This window comes from Pyxicephalus adspersus, chromosome 7, assembly GCF_032062135.1.
Source record: "Pyxicephalus adspersus chromosome 7, UCB_Pads_2.0, whole genome shotgun sequence".
NCBI classification, from domain to species: domain Eukaryota; kingdom Metazoa; phylum Chordata; class Amphibia; order Anura; family Pyxicephalidae; genus Pyxicephalus; species Pyxicephalus adspersus.
The window spans coordinates 72923240-72941083 of NC_092864.1; the positions used below are offsets into that span (position 1 = coordinate 72923240).

General features: G+C 37.3%; 1 protein-coding gene across 1 annotated transcript in view; it reads left to right on the forward strand.

Moving 5' to 3' along the window:
• Positions 1-17844, forward strand: part of CYTH3 (cytohesin 3) — a 107515-nt gene that overhangs the window by 59107 nt on the left and 30564 nt on the right. The window contains exons 6-9 of the mRNA XM_072419180.1: positions 3887-3967; positions 6782-6894; positions 9516-9664; positions 13400-13511. Of these exons, the coding sequence (XP_072275281.1) occupies positions 3887-3967; positions 6782-6894; positions 9516-9664; positions 13400-13511 (455 nt within the window). The remainder of the gene's footprint in view (positions 1-3886; positions 3968-6781; positions 6895-9515; positions 9665-13399; positions 13512-17844) is intronic.

Below are 17844 nucleotides of genomic sequence, written 5' to 3' on the forward strand. Positions count from 1 at the left end.
CTTCACAATCTTCACCTTGCGGGGGGCTTCTGCCTCCTCTCTAATTTTTTTAGTAGTTGGATATTGCTGGTACATTTTACCACCACCTACAATAGCTTTGATCTGCTGTTAGTGGATTTACACCAAAGTATATCTGTAAAGGTTCTCCGGGTCATTGTATATCTAGTAACAGAGTCGTATTCAGGAGGATTTGGTAAGCTACAAAACATCTTCATCATTACAAGAACAAGCCCAGGTAAATGTGATTACCTACCACTAGATACATCATGGTACTTCCCCTGATCTCGTGACTGTGTTAGAAGACCTGGGAACTACATTTCCACCTGAAAAGCAGTCTGTGTGTCCCAGTCCTATGTAATCATCAGTGTGTGCTATTTCAATTTGCCAAAAAATAAGGTGTTTATAAAAATTGTCAATCTCTAGAGCAATACAATATCACAGTGTTTTATCATTTCCCAAAAAAGTTGTACTGCCAGTTGACATTGATGTAAAGTTGTTTAGAGAATGTCAAAGAAATATTTCTACACAATTTTGTTAAAAAGGAAATATCTGCTGTATCTGTATTGTATTTGGCTCCAGGTAATGTTGTAGATGAGGACACCTGCAGCCGGGGGGGGGGAAGGTGGGGTGGTTCTTGTTCCTACCTGGAATATTTTGAGCAGTAACCAACTTTCTTTTTGTTAAAGAGTTAAATGTCACGGTCATAGTAATGGGCTTGGTTGAGTCACACAGATTGTTGGCATAAATGATCTTGTGCATGCTTTGTTTGCCCGTATTTAAATAGCATACATTCCTGTTCGTCAGACTTCACCAGGAATGTTGGCAAATGACCAGCAAAGCTGTTTTCTTTGCTTTTGCACAAATGCTCAGTCTATGGCACTTTCAGCAGTGTCTGTAATTCCAGTTAAGGAGATCTGAGGTAAAATCCATCCATGTGGCTGTGTGTGGGTTTTGCCTCCTGCAGTTACAGAATTCTTACTGGTGGCATATTTCTCCTTTGTTGATCTTGGCCTGTGTATTGCCTTTATTAGCGTGAACTGGAATAAATCAGACACGGTGAAGCTTGCTTATTTAGAAGAAATATCTTTAGGACAAAAGAAAAATGGATGCTTGTCTGGGTACTATGTGTAACACCTTTGCCCAAAATTGTGTAATTGCAATGATGGAGGGAAACCCACATTATACATAAAATGCAACCAGAAAGGTCATTAGTCAAAGGACAGGTGACTTGTCTGATTGCAATTTTTAAAACTACACTCGCCAGTCCTCTCTGTCACTGGAGCTCCATCTTTGCCCAGTCTTTTTCCAGGTGTATTAATTCCCCTACCTCCTAGATTGTAAGCTCTTTGGGGCAGGGTCCTCTCTTCCTGTGTCACTATCTGTCATTTGCAACCCCTATTTAATGTACAGCGCTGCGTAATATGTTGGCACTATTTAAATCCTGTTTAATATTAATAAAAGGTGTCAGGACTTCAGGCGTCCTGATTAGCCAGGCTGGAAAGTGTGGCAACCTACACTGAGCAGCTCCGAATATATCAGGAATTGTGTGCAGGCAGGTAAGTATGTTTTGTTGCAAGGGGGGACATTGTCCCTTTTGCAATAAAAAATCCTGTTCACAATTTTTAAGTGTGAAAATTTATATAGTTTGGCTTTACAGGAGAATAGAAAGTGGTAGCAAAAGATGGCATTCTGCTAATCACTTTCTGCATGTTTATCACATTAGATCTGTCAAAACTCCAAAGCCAAGCTCCTGAGTTTTTGGGGAGGGCATCCAACCCTCATTCCTTGAATTGGAGGCCCACTTTATGTGCAGGACTCTCTTAAGCTAGGTACACACATGCAATAATTGTCATTAGAAAACTAACGATTATTCTTGATTATTTTGAAAAATCGTATTGTGCACAATTCTGTACATGCTGTAATGATATGAATGATCGTCACCCAAACAGATCAGCCGGGACGGTCATTCATTTCCAGCGACAATCCTTCATTGGCGTCGTTGTGCACTTTTTTTGTTAACGATTATCGAATGAACGGTCGTTAGTCGTTCGTTTCCAACGATAATTATTGCATGTGTGTACACAGCTTTAGGCATTCTGAGTAGATAGCAATTTCATTCTGCCTTTATGCCTACTACTAATATTGACCGTTGTCAAGTGTGGAATTAATAGGTTGCCTTTTCGCTTTTTCCATTAACATAGATTTCAAATGTCTTTTAGTCTATTCCTAATGTTCAAATGTCTTTCTTACTCTCTGGTGAATTATTCAACACAAGCAGGGTTACAAACTGTGTCTGCAGTGCCCTGTGTAGCTCTGCTTATAAATCATGTCCTTGGCAGGCATCTGTTGTCACTCACCAGTCCCTGAATGCCCTCCTTGTGTAATCTTGACTTATACCCACACAATGGCTCAGGAATGTGGACATGTGTTAAAACGTTTTAGTACACGACACTGCACAAGTCAGCTGCTACTTAATGCCAGGGTCTGGGTGTAAGTAGTAAGTGATGTATGAAACCTAATATTACTATTCTCGTGAATAGAAACAAGATTGTTTTGGAAAAATCATCAGCTTTTAAATGGTTTTTAAGGCGTATGTGTTCGCAGGGCTAACCTAAAGCTGTGGTAATTGTCTTATGGAGTAAACTAATAATGACTAATAGGCTGAGATAGACCTTTTCTGGTACAAAAAAAAAAGAAAAATACTTCTATTGCATGCCTGGACTTTATCCTGATCCTTGGACCTAACCTGACCTCCCTTTTACCTGGATCTTACACCTTAACCCAGCCTAAATTATGAACCTTTAACTCTTTGCTCTCCTCAAACACTTTAATATAAATACTCCTACCTAACTTTGAAACTGAAACCATAAACCTCTATCTGCACTCAAGGCATGCAATGCATTACTGTGTGGCTGCCCATGTTCCCCAACCCTAGCTAACCAAGTGCTCACCATTGGGTAACTCTTTCCTAACTTCCCCTGTCGTTTACCTTAAACTTAACCAAATAATTGCGCCCTAAAATTTAACTCGGCTCATAACCCCAAAATGTAACAATAAACTGTATCTAATACTTTTTTGGATAGCCCGTGGAAGAATTAGAATCCCAATCTACTAGCGTTTCCTGCTGTTAGAAACAATAAAACACAATATTGCATTTTGGAATGATGTGCTGATTTTCTTTAGAAAAAATATAGAAATATAAAAGTCTCTACTGCAAGTCCTCTACTAAGCATTTTCTTGTTCAGAATGACATTTAGGGCTCATATTTACAAATGGCTAATGGAAGAATTCTCTAATACCTGCTGTACTGCTCCATAGGAACTAGGAAGATGTCTTTGTCTCTCTATTTTCTCTTTCTTGCTATTCATCTTACAAAGTATACAAAGAGGGAGCGTTTGCTAGGAGGGCAATGCTTATGTTCTGAGACAAAACCTAACTATTAATTATTATGTTTGAAAGAATGGATTCCTTTCTGTAACAGCTTGCTTTATCAAAGGTCTCCCTGCCAAGCATCTGTACACAACCTAATTTTTTTTCCAGTGTACATGCGGTCACTTTTACCTCTCAGCATGCCATGGCAGAGCAGATCTGGATTAGATGGGAGTTGGCTCCCATGATTCAGAGTATCCTTTGCTCTGTATGAGCCATGTTATTTGCATGATACCAGAGAGAGGTGCACACAGGGATTTCGTTTGTTTTGGATACTGACCTTTAATTTTGCATACATGTGGTTCTTTCATTTGCAGGCATGTTGGCACTGTTGTGTTACATTCACCTGAGTCAGCAGATCATCATTTTATAATAACACCTTGCTGTTTAATTTAATAATCATTACAATTTAATCATCACTATGACACTTTTATATTTGTTTTTTATTTTTTAATAGGGATGACTTCAATATCCTTGTTCTTCAAGCATTCGTTGAACTCCATGAGTTTGCAGATCTGAATCTTGTACAAGCACTAAGGTCAGTATTGTATTCTATGCATGATGTGGAAATCCCGGTGGTTTGTGGGGTCAAAGAATTAAAGGAACCATACAGCTCAATGTCTGTGGCTCAGTGTTCTCTTGTATAGTGGGGTCTTTGTAGGGGATGTTGATACTGGATTGGCAGAAAGATGTTTGGCACAGTTTCATGCCAACAGCATTGCTTGAAAAAAAAAAAAATCCCCCATAAAAAAAAATCAATGTTTCTTTGTCTTAAACTTTTACATTTTATTGGGTATCTGTAGTTGGGTGCCAATTCTAGGTGGTCTGTTAGTTCTGTGAGCGCAGAGAAATATATACGTTTTCCATCTCATCATCCATTCCTAGATTTTTGTGTATATAGTTATATCCTGTCTTTGACCTTTTAATATACAATTTCTAACGCCCAACTAATGTATTTCCTAACTGAACATACAGCTGTCGAGTCCTTCATACCCTAGCCAGTAAATACTGTTCTGTGCCAGAATTTTGGTGATAATAAGTCTAAAAATATTGGCCTTCCTGTATGAAAGTATCTTAATGAGACCTGTCTGGTTCTCCCAGTTTAATTAAACCCTTCATAATTCACCTTTTCCTAAAAGTTGAATTTTGAATGCTGCAGCTTAGTTTATATGTGGTTGTTGCAACATAGCTTATAAATCAAGCGTTACAAAGAAGGGGGCGCTCTTTGCGTCTGGAGGAAAAGAAGTTTAAGCTCCGGATAAGGAAGGGATTCTTCACTGTAAGGTCTGTGAAAATGTGGAATCGGCTCCCTCAGGAAGTAGTTTCAGCAACTACTATAGATTGCTTGAAGAAAAAGCTGGATGATTTTCTAGAAGCACAGAATATAACTGGGGATTAAGGTTTTAAAGTAAAGATGGAAGAGACTGTTGATCCAGGGAACATCCGATTGCCTCATGGAATCCCCTTGTTGGAGCAAACCAGGGGTCTTTTTTTTGCCTTCCTGTGGAACAAATTATGTCCATAGGTTTTTATATTATTATTATACAGTATTTATATAGCGCCATCATATTACGCAGTGATGTACAAAGTCCATAGTCATGTCACTAACTGTCCCTCAAAGGAGCTTTATGCCTAATGTCCCTACCATAGTCATATGTCATTAATTTAGTCGAAGCCAATTAATCTAACTGCATGTTTTTGTGATGTGGGAGGAAACCAGAGTACCCGGAGGAAACCCACACAGACACAGGGAGAACCTGCAAACTCCATGCAGTTAGTGTCCTGGCCAAGATTCGAACCTGGGACCTAGCGCTGCAAAGGCCAGAGTGCTAACCACTGAGCCAGCACACCATGCTGCCCATTATATCTGGGATGTGTTTATTTCCCTGGTGGTTGAACTTGATATACTTTTGTCTTTTTCCAACCTGACTTACTATGCAACTATATGCTTTTTTTCACAGGAAATTATAATGGATAAACTAGGTATAACCTACAGGTTTTGTGTATAGACCAATGATCTGCAGTAGTGAATGTTTGCCTATTGTCAGATGAACCTTAAACACTGTTAAAAACTCCATTCTTATGTTCACCATAGATACTAATAATGTACTCAATGGCTCTGGTAGGCACTGTGCTTTGGGGTGCTAAGCAGGAGACACTTTTTTTGTGCAAAAAGTTACAATGGCAAAATGCTATAAATTGGGAGCCCTAATAAAACAAAAAAATTACAAGCAAAAGTGTATTTTCAAATTGTTGTCTACATGCAAATCTTTTTTGTACTGTCATCGTCTCATTCTGATGACTCCCATATTCTGAGGCTGGTTATTTCTCTGAGTTCCCATTCTGCTTCCTTCAGACCTAAAACAAGCTGCATTTTACCACACGCTCAACCCGGCTCCCAGCTACTATCATTCTGCTGTATGGGAACGGTTGGGAACCACTTTACACAAGTATTGTTGCGGTTGCATTCACATTGTGACAGTTTGCGCCAAGATGGCCAGCCACACCTCTTTAATGGCCAGCCACTTTCATTGACTTCAATAGGGATTCATTCCAGTGGGTATGCAGTTATGCTTAAGCATAATTTTAGAAGTGTTCATCATGCATTTATTTTTTTCACTACACGTTTTCAATGTAAATTGAAGTTTGTTGCTGATTTTCTTAAAGTGAACCTGTTAGTGCAGAGACAACACTTTTTTTTTTCAAGGTCTATGAGTGATGCACAGATCAGAAAAATACTTGTTGCTGATTAAAGAAGCATCTATTGGTCAGATGGTCAATTAAATTCTAAAACCTCTGTAAATCAATAATGGCTTATAAATTGAATGACACTACTGTGTCTTATGTAAAGACCAATAATATTTCACAGTCATAGGTTGATTGTAAATTCAGCATTTTATTGATACTCAGGCGTGCAGACACCTAATGTAGCTTTGGTTCCCAACCAGGCAGTTCATCATTTTTGCACGGAGTTGAAACCTACTTCCGTTTTCCGACACTTTCACAATAGTCATTGAAAGCTGATAAAGCCTTATAAAGCGGACAGTACTGCCGAAACCTTGTGGTACCTATGACTATTCTCAGAATAATTTCTGTGGCATTTTAAAACCCTCAAATCCCAGGCCAAGGTGCTTTAGCTTCCTCCTTCTCCTGGTTCTAAGCCATACCCCTGATACCCCAGCAGTTTAGCTTGCCATCCTCGCCTCTCTGTACATTTTGGATATGTTCAGGTGGTTAATGACTGACTTGAATATAAGTTTACCAGAACATCTTTTCTCGCCTTATTTTATTATTTTTTTATTACCTCTGGCAGTCTTTCTCATATCTCTTATGCCTATATTGGTTATTACAGACAGTTTTTGTGGAGTTTCCGGCTGCCTGGTGAGGCCCAGAAGATAGATAGGATGATGGAAGCATTTGCAGCACGTTACTGTCTGTGCAATCCTGGGGTGTTTCAGTCCACAGGTTAGTATGAAGCATTATAACTATGTGCAGAATTTTATACCTTTTTGTATGTCAAGTCTTCCAAGCTGTAATATGTGCTAAGGTATTTGTGTAAAATGTACTATGCATAACAAGTTCATCAAGACCTTTGTAAATTACAAGGCATTCATGTGTTAGAAATCCTCTATTTTTTATTAAAGTATTGAGGAGAATTTCTTATTATTACAAAAATTCCATTTTCTTGTTTTCTTGCTGCATGGTTGCATTGCCTTAGTGTGTTTGGGTGCTATTTAAAATGAACAGCAGGGCAGAGCACCAATGCAATATTATTCACCCACACTAACAATTTCCCATTAAATTATATATGTTTGTCAGTGGCCTTTTGATTAAAACCCTTTTATCTAATAAAGGGCTCAACCCAGTCACTGTCAGATCTGTTGATCTTTCTTGTCAAAATAATTTTGCTGGTGCCCAGAACCTGTTTTTAACTTATTCCCACACCCATTAAAACAAACAGATGTTACTTAAATTGTTTCAGTAAATCTTTTCAGATTATTACGAGCAGTGATTTGTTAACAATAGTGACAAATAGTGTGCGGCTCACCATCATTTGTTATTTATGAAAGTTGCTGACATAAATGGCTTCATGATTGAACTTGACCAACAGGCTTGGGATCTGACTAATTTGGATCCAGAGGGTATGGCCACACGCATTACCCTAACATACCTGTATGAATGTTTTGGGGGTTGTTTTGTCACCGTTCTCTTCCCAGACGCCTGCATGTGGGTGCCTAACTTTTTCAGATTTTAGCTGGTTTTGCTAGATCATATTTTGTTATTCCTTGTCTAGTCCTTTTGACTACTACCAAAATTTTCCCAGACGCCTGCATGTGGGTGCCTAACTTTTTCAGATTTTAGCTGGTTTTGCTAGATCATATTTTGTTATTCCTTGTCTAGTCCTTTTGACTACTACCAAAATTGAATTATAGATTCGCACAAGCCATCAAGTGTTATTATTGTGAGCTTGGTTCCTTGCATTTGCTTTTTCTCCTAATAGCCTGGCTTTTGGCCAGTTTTCAATATCTTCTGGTAATGGTAAATCTGGAAAAGATCCACAACTTAAATTAAAGTACAGCAGTCAGAAATAGGATGTTTTGTATCAGTGTTACCCGCTGGCTATCTTTACCTCTCTGGTACTTCCGGTACTAGCACTGCTCCCTATTCTGTCCAAGCTAGGGCCATTGGCCCACCGCTTTACCCCCACATAAAACGAACATACTACTGCACACTAAGTGGACACTGCTTTCCAGCTAACATACTGCCGCATACATGGGCACATTTGTCACCCTCTATTGGAGCATAAATTTAGAATCCACTACCAGAACTTAAAGCTCCTGTATACTGGTGCTACTACCTATAGATTCAGTAAAGCAAACCCACCAGGGAATCATCACCCAAGTGCACTTTGAAGAACTATATAAAGGATGTTCTATCTCCAACAGTAGGGTTAGCCCTAACTCTGCTTTTCTTAAGCACCACGGTTTTTGTTAATCCAATTATTTCCCAAGTAGTAAGAGGACAATTTTCTCCACAAAAAGATTTCAGCAATTTTACCAAGTCTCCCCAACAAACCCCTGCGGAAGCCTAATTAGGCGAAACCCGTTGGGCGGGAAACCAAACTATTGCTGTCTGAACAGGACCTAAAATCTACTTGTACCGTACACTTACCTTTATCTAGCTTAGTTCTCCTATGGTAGCATTAGGACTAGCATAGGCCATCTCTGTCTAGTTTTAGAATACTTGCAATTGAAATAAAGTTTATTGTTTTATGAAAAACACTCTGTGCCCGTAAAAGGCCTGTCTCTTCTCTATCTCTAAAATAAATAATTTCCCTCAGGCTGGGAACACTGAAAATTATTCCTTTTAAAATCTATTGGGTTACCACTCCTGGTGTAAACATTCACCTCTTCTGCCCAAGCTAAACCAGCAACTCTTGGTTCCCCTGCTGCATTTCTGCCATGTTTAATGAATGTGGTATCCAGAGATGACTTTAATCGGTTTTAACAGGTGAACCTACATGCACAAATGGGTGGGTTTTTGTCTCTGCAGCTCCTTTTCCCTACTTTGTATAGTTACCTTTAAAGTTTACATTCCAAAATAAACAAATAAGAATCAATTGCTGTTGAATATATGCGACTGAAAATATTTCAGGAGCTAACAAATGCAATTCTATCCTGTTTCAGGATAAAATATATATGGTCATCCTCTTTAGGACAAGCCTCCAAATTATCCAACAGTAAATGCTTTCTCATCATTAATATATTAGGGCGTCAGTCCTTCATATAGATTGCTTGCAAATACCTTTTTCATTCCATTTTTTTGTGGTCACATTGGTCCTGTCCGAGCAGTGGGCATGCACTATGTCTTCAATCTCCAGCTTTACATTCTAGAGAGCGAGGAGGAGCTGTCCAATAATGCTTGCACTTACATGTATTATCATATTCTCATTTATATATGGTAAGACACAGCTCCCAGGGCTAACAGTGACACTGGAATTTGCTGGATATGGGGGTCACAACAGGAAAGCTGGCAAGATTAACAGGTACATGAAATATTAATACTGTTTTTTTGTTCTGTATCAGATACATGCTACGTCCTGTCTTTTGCCATCATCATGCTTAACACCAGTTTACACAATCCCAATGTAAGGGACAAACCATCAGTAGAACGCTTTATATCAATGAATCGTGGAATTAATGAAGGTGGAGATCTTCCAGAAGAATTATTAAGGGTGAGTTTTCATATTAAGGGTGAGATTTGATGTAATAAAAAAAATTATTGTTGCTTTTGTGATTTATTTATATGGAGTGTGCGGCTGAGCAACTCTGTGATTTCATCCTGTACACTGGTCTTTAAAGTGAAACCAAACTCAAAATGTCAAAATTTGGTAAATAGGTCTAAGCAGTATTAAAATAAAAGCCCCTTTGGATTTTGTCTGGACCTACTTGTCTGTCTGTGTTTAGGTTTGAGTTATGTGGGCACTGGGTGTTTGTGTCAGTGTGTAGTTTAGTTTTACAGTAGGTTCAAGGGTAAGAAGTGTAATCCTAAACTTGTCTTTAGAAGCAGCCATAAGACTTTTGTGTGTAGAATATTGGGTACCAAGTACATAATCGGCCTGTTTTATTGAAACTTCCCAACACTGGAGAAGATAGACTATCATGGGCAAACCTGGAATGGATCTAGTCTAGGTTTACAAACATTTGCCAAATTATAGCAAATGATTTGAGGAAAACCTGGGATCACCCAGATTCACCCATGACAGTCTATCATCTTCAGTCTTGGAGAGCTTTAATAGGCCCAATGTGCAATTTGTACTCAATTTTTTACATTTGTACTCATTTTTTTTATTTTTATTTTTTTTTAGCAAATTAATACTCATCATAGTACTAGGGTAACGGTACACCATGGTTGTTATGCTGCCAACTGTTTTATTAGAAAAAGAGGTAATTAGATTGTCTACTAACAAGAAACAATATCTACTTAGAAGAAGAGAGATAAAATAACATTTGAATGTTTATCACATGAGTAAATACACTGTTTATTTTCTTTGCAGAACATTTTATTGTGTGATGAAGTAAACCCCAGTATATTTCAAAAGGCATCACTAAAAATATCTTTTGACATTATGACTTGAACATGTAGCAAAGGATGTGCATTATTAAATTTTTATTGTTAAATATTTGTTTTATGTTAAGGAAAATAATATTAGCATACTATTCGTTTATTGCATTACAAAAAGGTGCTGTGCTTGATTACCAAAGTACTCTGAGCATAGACTCGCAGCTGTCTCACCTAGAGATATGGGAATTGAGACAGCTGCTCTTCCTCTCCAGCAATATAGAAGCTCTGGGACTGATGTGATCTTCTCCCTGATGTGGCTTGTATGATTGAATGATAGTTCATATTTTCACAGAGAATATTTAGACCTTTGTAGAATCCTACATGGTCATCAGACTAATTACGGTTATTGCGACTTTTACTTTAAGTCAAAAATTTGCTACCAAAGTAGTGTCTCGAGATGTCATATTACATCCTTCTAGAATAATCTTTCTCAGCTTGGTTCTTCCAGTAATTACCAGGGTTTGCTTAGCAGTTTTAGATTGCTCTCCCATATAAACCTTGCTTAGACCAAGCACCAAAGTCACTTGGCAAAACCAGCAGTGTGGGATCATTTTACACTCTCAACTTTCTTGTATTAAAAGAGGAATGGACTGCAGAGATGGAGACATAATCCTGCCCCTGTACAAAGCATTGGTCAGACCACATCTGGAATATGCAGTCCAGTTTTGGGCAACAGTTCACAAAAAGGACATTGTGGAATTGGAGAGCGTGCAGAGAACGACAACTAAACTAATAAAAGGAATGGAGGAGCTCAGCTATGAGGGGAGATTAGCTGAACTGAATCTATTCTCCCTTGGGAAGAGACGTATAAGGGGGGATATGATCACCCATATAAATATATAAATGGTCCATTTAACTCTCTTCCCCATTATTCACTTTGAGATCATTACAAACCACAAGAGGGCGCTCTTTGCATCTGGAGGAAAAGAAGTTTAAGCTCCGGATAAGGAAGGGATTCTTCACTGTAAGGTCTGTGAAAATGTGGAATCGGCTCCCTCAGGAAGTAGTTTCAGCAACTACTATAGATTGCTTGAAGAAAAAGCTGGATGATTTCTAAAAGCACAAAATATAACTGGGGATTAGGGCTTTAAAGTAAAGATAACAGGGACTGCTAATCCAGGGAACATCCGATTTGCCTCATTGAATCAGGATTTTAAACTTCAGTTTAAAGGATCATTCTTCCCATCAGCCACTGGTCAAGCACAGAATCCCTGACATCGTTCAATAAAACAGCTGTGCCAGTAACAAAAAATGATGCCAGTGTTTAGACATCGCAAGAAAATATATTTTTTGATTTTGACATTTCTGATCGCTAAATTCAGCAATTTTATTTAGGATGTTATTGAAGCTTTTACTAACCATGTTGGATTCTTGGCTCCCATTGCTGCTAAGGTATTTTGGAAGACTTTGAAAAACTGTACTTTAGAAACTTTTGTTGTGCAATTGTAAAAAAAAAAAAATCTGACTATGCATTTGTTACCCAATATTTTCCATGTGTTGCTCCATTTATTTACTGGGGATATACTAAAAATGTTAGTATAACAACCCCATTAATATAGAAAATGTTAATATTAGGAAAAAAGGGACCTGTCAAAAATCAATGACTGATCTTTGTATAGTAAGCTAAAATCTGGTTGCTATATCTGGTAAAAGAGACACCATATCAGAACAGGGTATTGGCCTTAGCAAAGTATTCACAAATAATTAAAAAAATATCCATACATAGTATGTTAATTAATAATAATAGTTAATTATTGCATGCATTATTGCATTAATTATTATGCAATATTGCAATGCATTCTCCTTATATTAGGCTGCACTGCAGACAGATATAGAAAAACATCAAGAATTACAATCCTGTAAAATTGTTATTTTAGATGCAACTTCTATAAATACTTGAATTTGATTTCATATACACTTCATCTAATCATCGATTTAGCACTCACATTAGGAGAGGGAGGGGTAGTACAAGGAGTCATTCAGTTGTGTTATAAAAATAAGTATGCTGACTAGGAACATCGTCAGCTCCTTTACTGTCTGATCACAGACTTGGGTTGGAAAGGTGACCTAGCTGTGGAGTATTTAACTGTGTATTTATTTTGCCTGGAGTTCAGCTTTAAATATTTGAAATATTTGTGATCACCTTAAAGGAATCCATTTAGAATTAGAATATAGTAGCTGTCATCCCTGACTTGTTTAAAGTTGTGGTCATTTCATATTTTTATTTGCACCTTTATTCTAGGTGTTTGATTCAGTAGTGAGGTCAGGAAAAGATGATCCTTATTTAAAACCTTAGTTAAAAGGGAACAATAGCAGCCCCTTTATTTCTATTGTGTCAATGCTAACCATACAAGTAATTTTTTGTGCAGTATCCTTTACTTTCAATACCAAAAATGTTTATTGCTAGACGGATAGTGTTAATATATCAGCAGTTTAGCCATTTTTGCTTTTTTTTAAATAGACTCTTTTAGTGCTTGGTTGCTTTGAACAACTTTTTTTTGAAAGCTGGTCAGAGGTTGAAATTACAAAACTACTGCCAGAGAGTGTAAGGCTAGCTGATTCTAAGAACACAGCATTTTTCTAGTAATTTACCCACTTTCACCCAGCAATTAATTGCAAAATGCTACTAAATGGATATGGGCAACCCACCATCATAATTTACATAGTTATAGCTACAAGGCATAGATGATGGTAGGTGGTCTCAATAAATTGTTTGAATAAAGGCTTGTTAAAATGGAGATTGTAAAATCTAATTTTATATAGTGTATGGCCAGTTATTTGTTTTTCAATAACATCTAAGAATTATTAAAAATCCATATCGTTTGTTTGTTGTTTTTCTCTACAGAATTTGTATGAAAGTATTAAGAACGAACCCTTTAAAATCCCAGAAGATGATGGGAACGACTTGACGCACACATTCTTCAACCCTGATCGAGAGGGTTGGCTCCTAAAATTAGGTCAGTTGAATGACAATGTGTGTGAATTGATTGTTGCATACTAGCCTACCTTTACTTGAAAATTACCTTTTAAGACTCCCCCCCCCAAGAATGTCATGTAGAGGTCAGAAGAAATATACAAATGGCTTTTTTTCAGTTAAATGTTTACTTTCATAGAAACCTAATTTGTAACTTCCTTCGGGAGAAGGTATGCAGACAGATTGCGTTGTTCTGGTATGCTGGTTAAAATGTGGAAACAAAAAGTTTAGAAACTATACTAATGTTTAATAATATATTTTGTTATTAGATATATTATGTTTTATATACTGTGTTTTTTAAATTAAAATTTACTAGATGAGTTCTTCCAGTTTTATTTTAATTGTGCTAAGAAAGAGAAAAAAATTGTACTTTGCAGATGCAGTTCTATTGCTGGATTTTTCAAAGTGCTTACCCTTTCATGAAGGAATCAGTAGCTCATTTAAAATGTTGAATTATATGTTTCAAACATGTTCTTTCCCTACTAGAAGCTTGCCCTCAATCTGGAAATTGTTGAGTTAATTGAAGCGAATATAAAGGGAGACGATTCATGCATTGCTAAGCTGGCTCGATAATTATCTCAGCTCATTACATTCCAAGCCACAGTAACGGAGCTCAGCAATTTGACTTGCAACCGCATAGTCCAATGGCACCAACACACACTAGAGCGAGTGAGTCCTGAGAGCGCCATATTTTTATTGCTCACAATGCGATACCTTTGCTTCTAGTCTAGAACTGTTTTTTATGGTTCCTAGGTTTTTGAACCTTAACTTGGATGATCTGGTTTCTAACATTAAAGGTTTCATAAATTTTATTTGTAGATGATGAATTATATTAACGCGTTACGAGGTAGTCTTGATCATGTATAAAGTTGTGGTGATATTGTTTAATTTGTTCATTGCAGTTGAGATATTGAAAAAGAATATTTTTCATTTTGAGTTATATGATTATTTTTTAATTAGCATTTTTGAATTTGCACTGAAAAACTTTTATTCTCATAGTTTTCCAGACCACTTTCCCTGATGACACCCTTAATCTAAGAGAAGGTCCCACCTAACAGACAGGAAGTAGAAGGTTAAAAAAAAGTTGTGTCCTATTACATCTCCACAGTATACATATGTGCTTGTACCGATATGCCTTCTAGAGGTTGAGGGGTCCTCTCCTGGTAAGCCTCCGAATTAGGGCCTAGCTGGTGAAGACTGAGGGTTGGAAGTGTGGTTTCATGAAACTTGTTTAGATTGGACCTAAAGCTGATCCTTCACTGAGAGATTCGATAATCTGCCATTTCTGACAAGAAAATATAGCTTGTCTGATTAGTTTTCTTATCCTCTGCTTTTAAAGCCTAAAACTAAACGCAATAAAACACACTTACCTTTAATCCCGCAGGTATGTCCATCTGTCGGGAGATTTCTTTGGGTCTGGCGTTGTCCTGGTATCCATTTTCCGCTGCACCCAGTGCCGACATTTTCTTTCTTCTTCTGGGTTCTTCTTCCTACATCACCGATCTTGCACTGTGCAGGCGTGAGATCGGGTGATGTAGATGGGAAAAAGATTGCCGATCTCACTTCCAATAAAGAAAGGGCTCCTGCGAATGCCCGACATCGGAGCACGCACAGAAGGAGCAGCCCAGAGCCTCCTGAGATGCGTGACGTGATATCCCGTGAGGCTTTGCGCTCCTATGTCTACTCCTTTATGTAAAGTAAACATTTTGAGTTTAGGTATGCTTTAATACCTTCCAAACCACTGACCCACAATAAGTATCCAGCTCATGTGTGTTGTTGCATACTTGATTAATTTGTTTGACTAAAACTAATGAAACCAAAAGATTAAGGCAATTGTTATTTATAGAGCGAGTTCAGCAATGGCAGCATATGTAATCTCTCAGGGAAAGGCCCACTTAACCAGAGAATCGAATAGGAGGGTACCTGGAACTTGTATATTATGTTTAGAGTTACAGATAGAACAAGTACAGCGTGTCGGCAAGAAATGGTTTGGATAGAAATAAATCTTGTATTTCTGAAACTTTGTTGCCAGATTTATACTTAAGGATGACTTTACTTTGAGAATAATATGTAATTTACCAAGAGTAACAAACTTGTGTAGATTATTCCACAGTCTATTGGCTGTTGGCTAAAGAAGCAGAAAATCCAATGTTTTTGTGCCACTTAATAATAATGGCATTTCACAATGGGGCCCATCTGTAAAAATGCATCTAAATGCCTGGCCACAGCCCAAATGTTGTAAGCAACACTCTGGTCCATGGTATACAACTAGCAGCTTAACAAAAGCAAAAGAGTACTTTGAACCATTTAGCTCAGGATGTGCTTTAAATTGTATGTCTAGGCAAAATGAAGAATAAAAAAAATGGTATATACCTTTGCAATATGTGGACATTTCCCCAAGTTTTATCCTTGGCAGGTACAATAATATACCTGGATATATATTGACCTGCTAGAAATTCCCAATAAAATCTTTCACACTGTATTGAAAATTGTTGTTGCTAATTATTTACACATTTCATGGTTTTAATTTTTAGGACCTGTTCACTAGAATGTTCTCTCTAATATTGATAGTAGTACTTGTATCTCCATATAGATCTATGTATGGTCATAGATCCATAGATAGTCCATTATGCTTCTGTAAAGAGTGTATTTTGTAGGTGTTAGGTATGTGTGCCTCTATACACAGAAGATATAGTTTTTTTCCACGTGTGTGCCCATTTTATTTAGTGACCAGTAAATACAAACCTGTTAGGAGCAAGCTTGTTGATAATCCAATGATCATTGTAGAGGATTTTTCCTAGGACATGGGGCCTGATCTATTAAAGCTTGATCAAATGATCATAGAGCCATTGTACACCATGGGCCTGATTTATTAAAGCTCCCCAAGGCTGGAGATGCTACACTTTCATCAGTGAATCTGGGTGATCCAGCAAACCTGGAATGGATCTGATCCAGGATTCAAAACTTTTGCTAGCAAATGACTTTGAAGCAATCCAATACAAGCTGATCACCCAGATTCACTGATGAAAGTGTATCCTCTCCTGCCTCGAAGAGCTTTATTAAATCATGCCCGATGGTGTACAATAGCTCGATTATCATTTGATCATGATGGGTGCAAGTGGTATCAAGTGTTCAAGTTTTTCTTTTCTGAATACTAGCAAAAGTGTGCCAAAGTCTCAATGGCCTTTAGTTGCCTGACTTTAAAGCTTTAAATATGATTATTGGTGGTGTTTGTGTGTCTAAGCCCTTTGTATGCACAGTATGTGTTTTATACCAGACTTTTTTTCCTTACTGAAGCTGTTACCAAAAATGTCTCTAGGATTCCTGGTCGGAAAAGGACATTGTTTTGGAAGTTTTGTAAATTAGTTGAGTTACAAACCTGTACGGTTTGGATTAGTGGTGTTTCATCAATACATATGTTTTTACTTTTTGTACCTGTTTTTTTTTTTTTATTAAGGTTTTTCATACTTGTGTATTGATTAGAGATAACATGTGGCCAACCCTGTTCCAAATATTTGGTTAATGGCCCTAAAATATGCTCTATGAGCTTTTCTCTTCTGCCAGTAATCGTTAAAGGTTGTGGAAAATGAAATGTGTCGAGTTGTAAAGGTTTCTTTTTTGTTGCTATGATTTAGTTGTTTTTACATGGTGTTTTCTTTCATAATGAGAAAAAATGCCCAGCTAAAATTATTATTGTGGATCCACTCAGGTGGCGGTAAAGTGTGATGTTGGAGAGGATATGGTGGAAAAAATAATTCCTTTCCTAGAACTTTGTGATTTCCTTTTGACCATATATTGGAAATGTTTCCTTGTTCTTCCTAAATTCAAAAAAAATGATGTATGTCAAGGCTTTTAGCATCCTCCAGGCATCTAATATCTCTCAGGTTAAGGGTGTCATCATGTTTGATTCTTGAATTAAAAAAAATGATCCTTAATTCTTTAACTAACAAAGCTTTCCTGAAATGAATACCAGTCTTTAATAACACCTATTTTAATTGTTCCAGTTGACAGGACCACTCCTTATTGTTTTGTATTCGGCTCTTTTAACTTTAAAGAAAGACGGTTGATTTTGTATAGCATGTCTGTCTGTGAAATGCACCATGAAAGCAGTTGTCAGATGGGTATTTGCACCCGTTTTTGTGGGAACTTTGGTTTGAAGGCACCAGAAATGATACCATGTTGTCCTTTGTTGTTTATTTTGTTTGTTTATTTTAGCTCTGTCTTTTTGTCTGATATTTTTGTTGTATTTTCTAAGCTTATGGTATTTTTTTGTGTATCTGTTGTATGTATCCCTTTATTTGATGATCCAAGGCTAG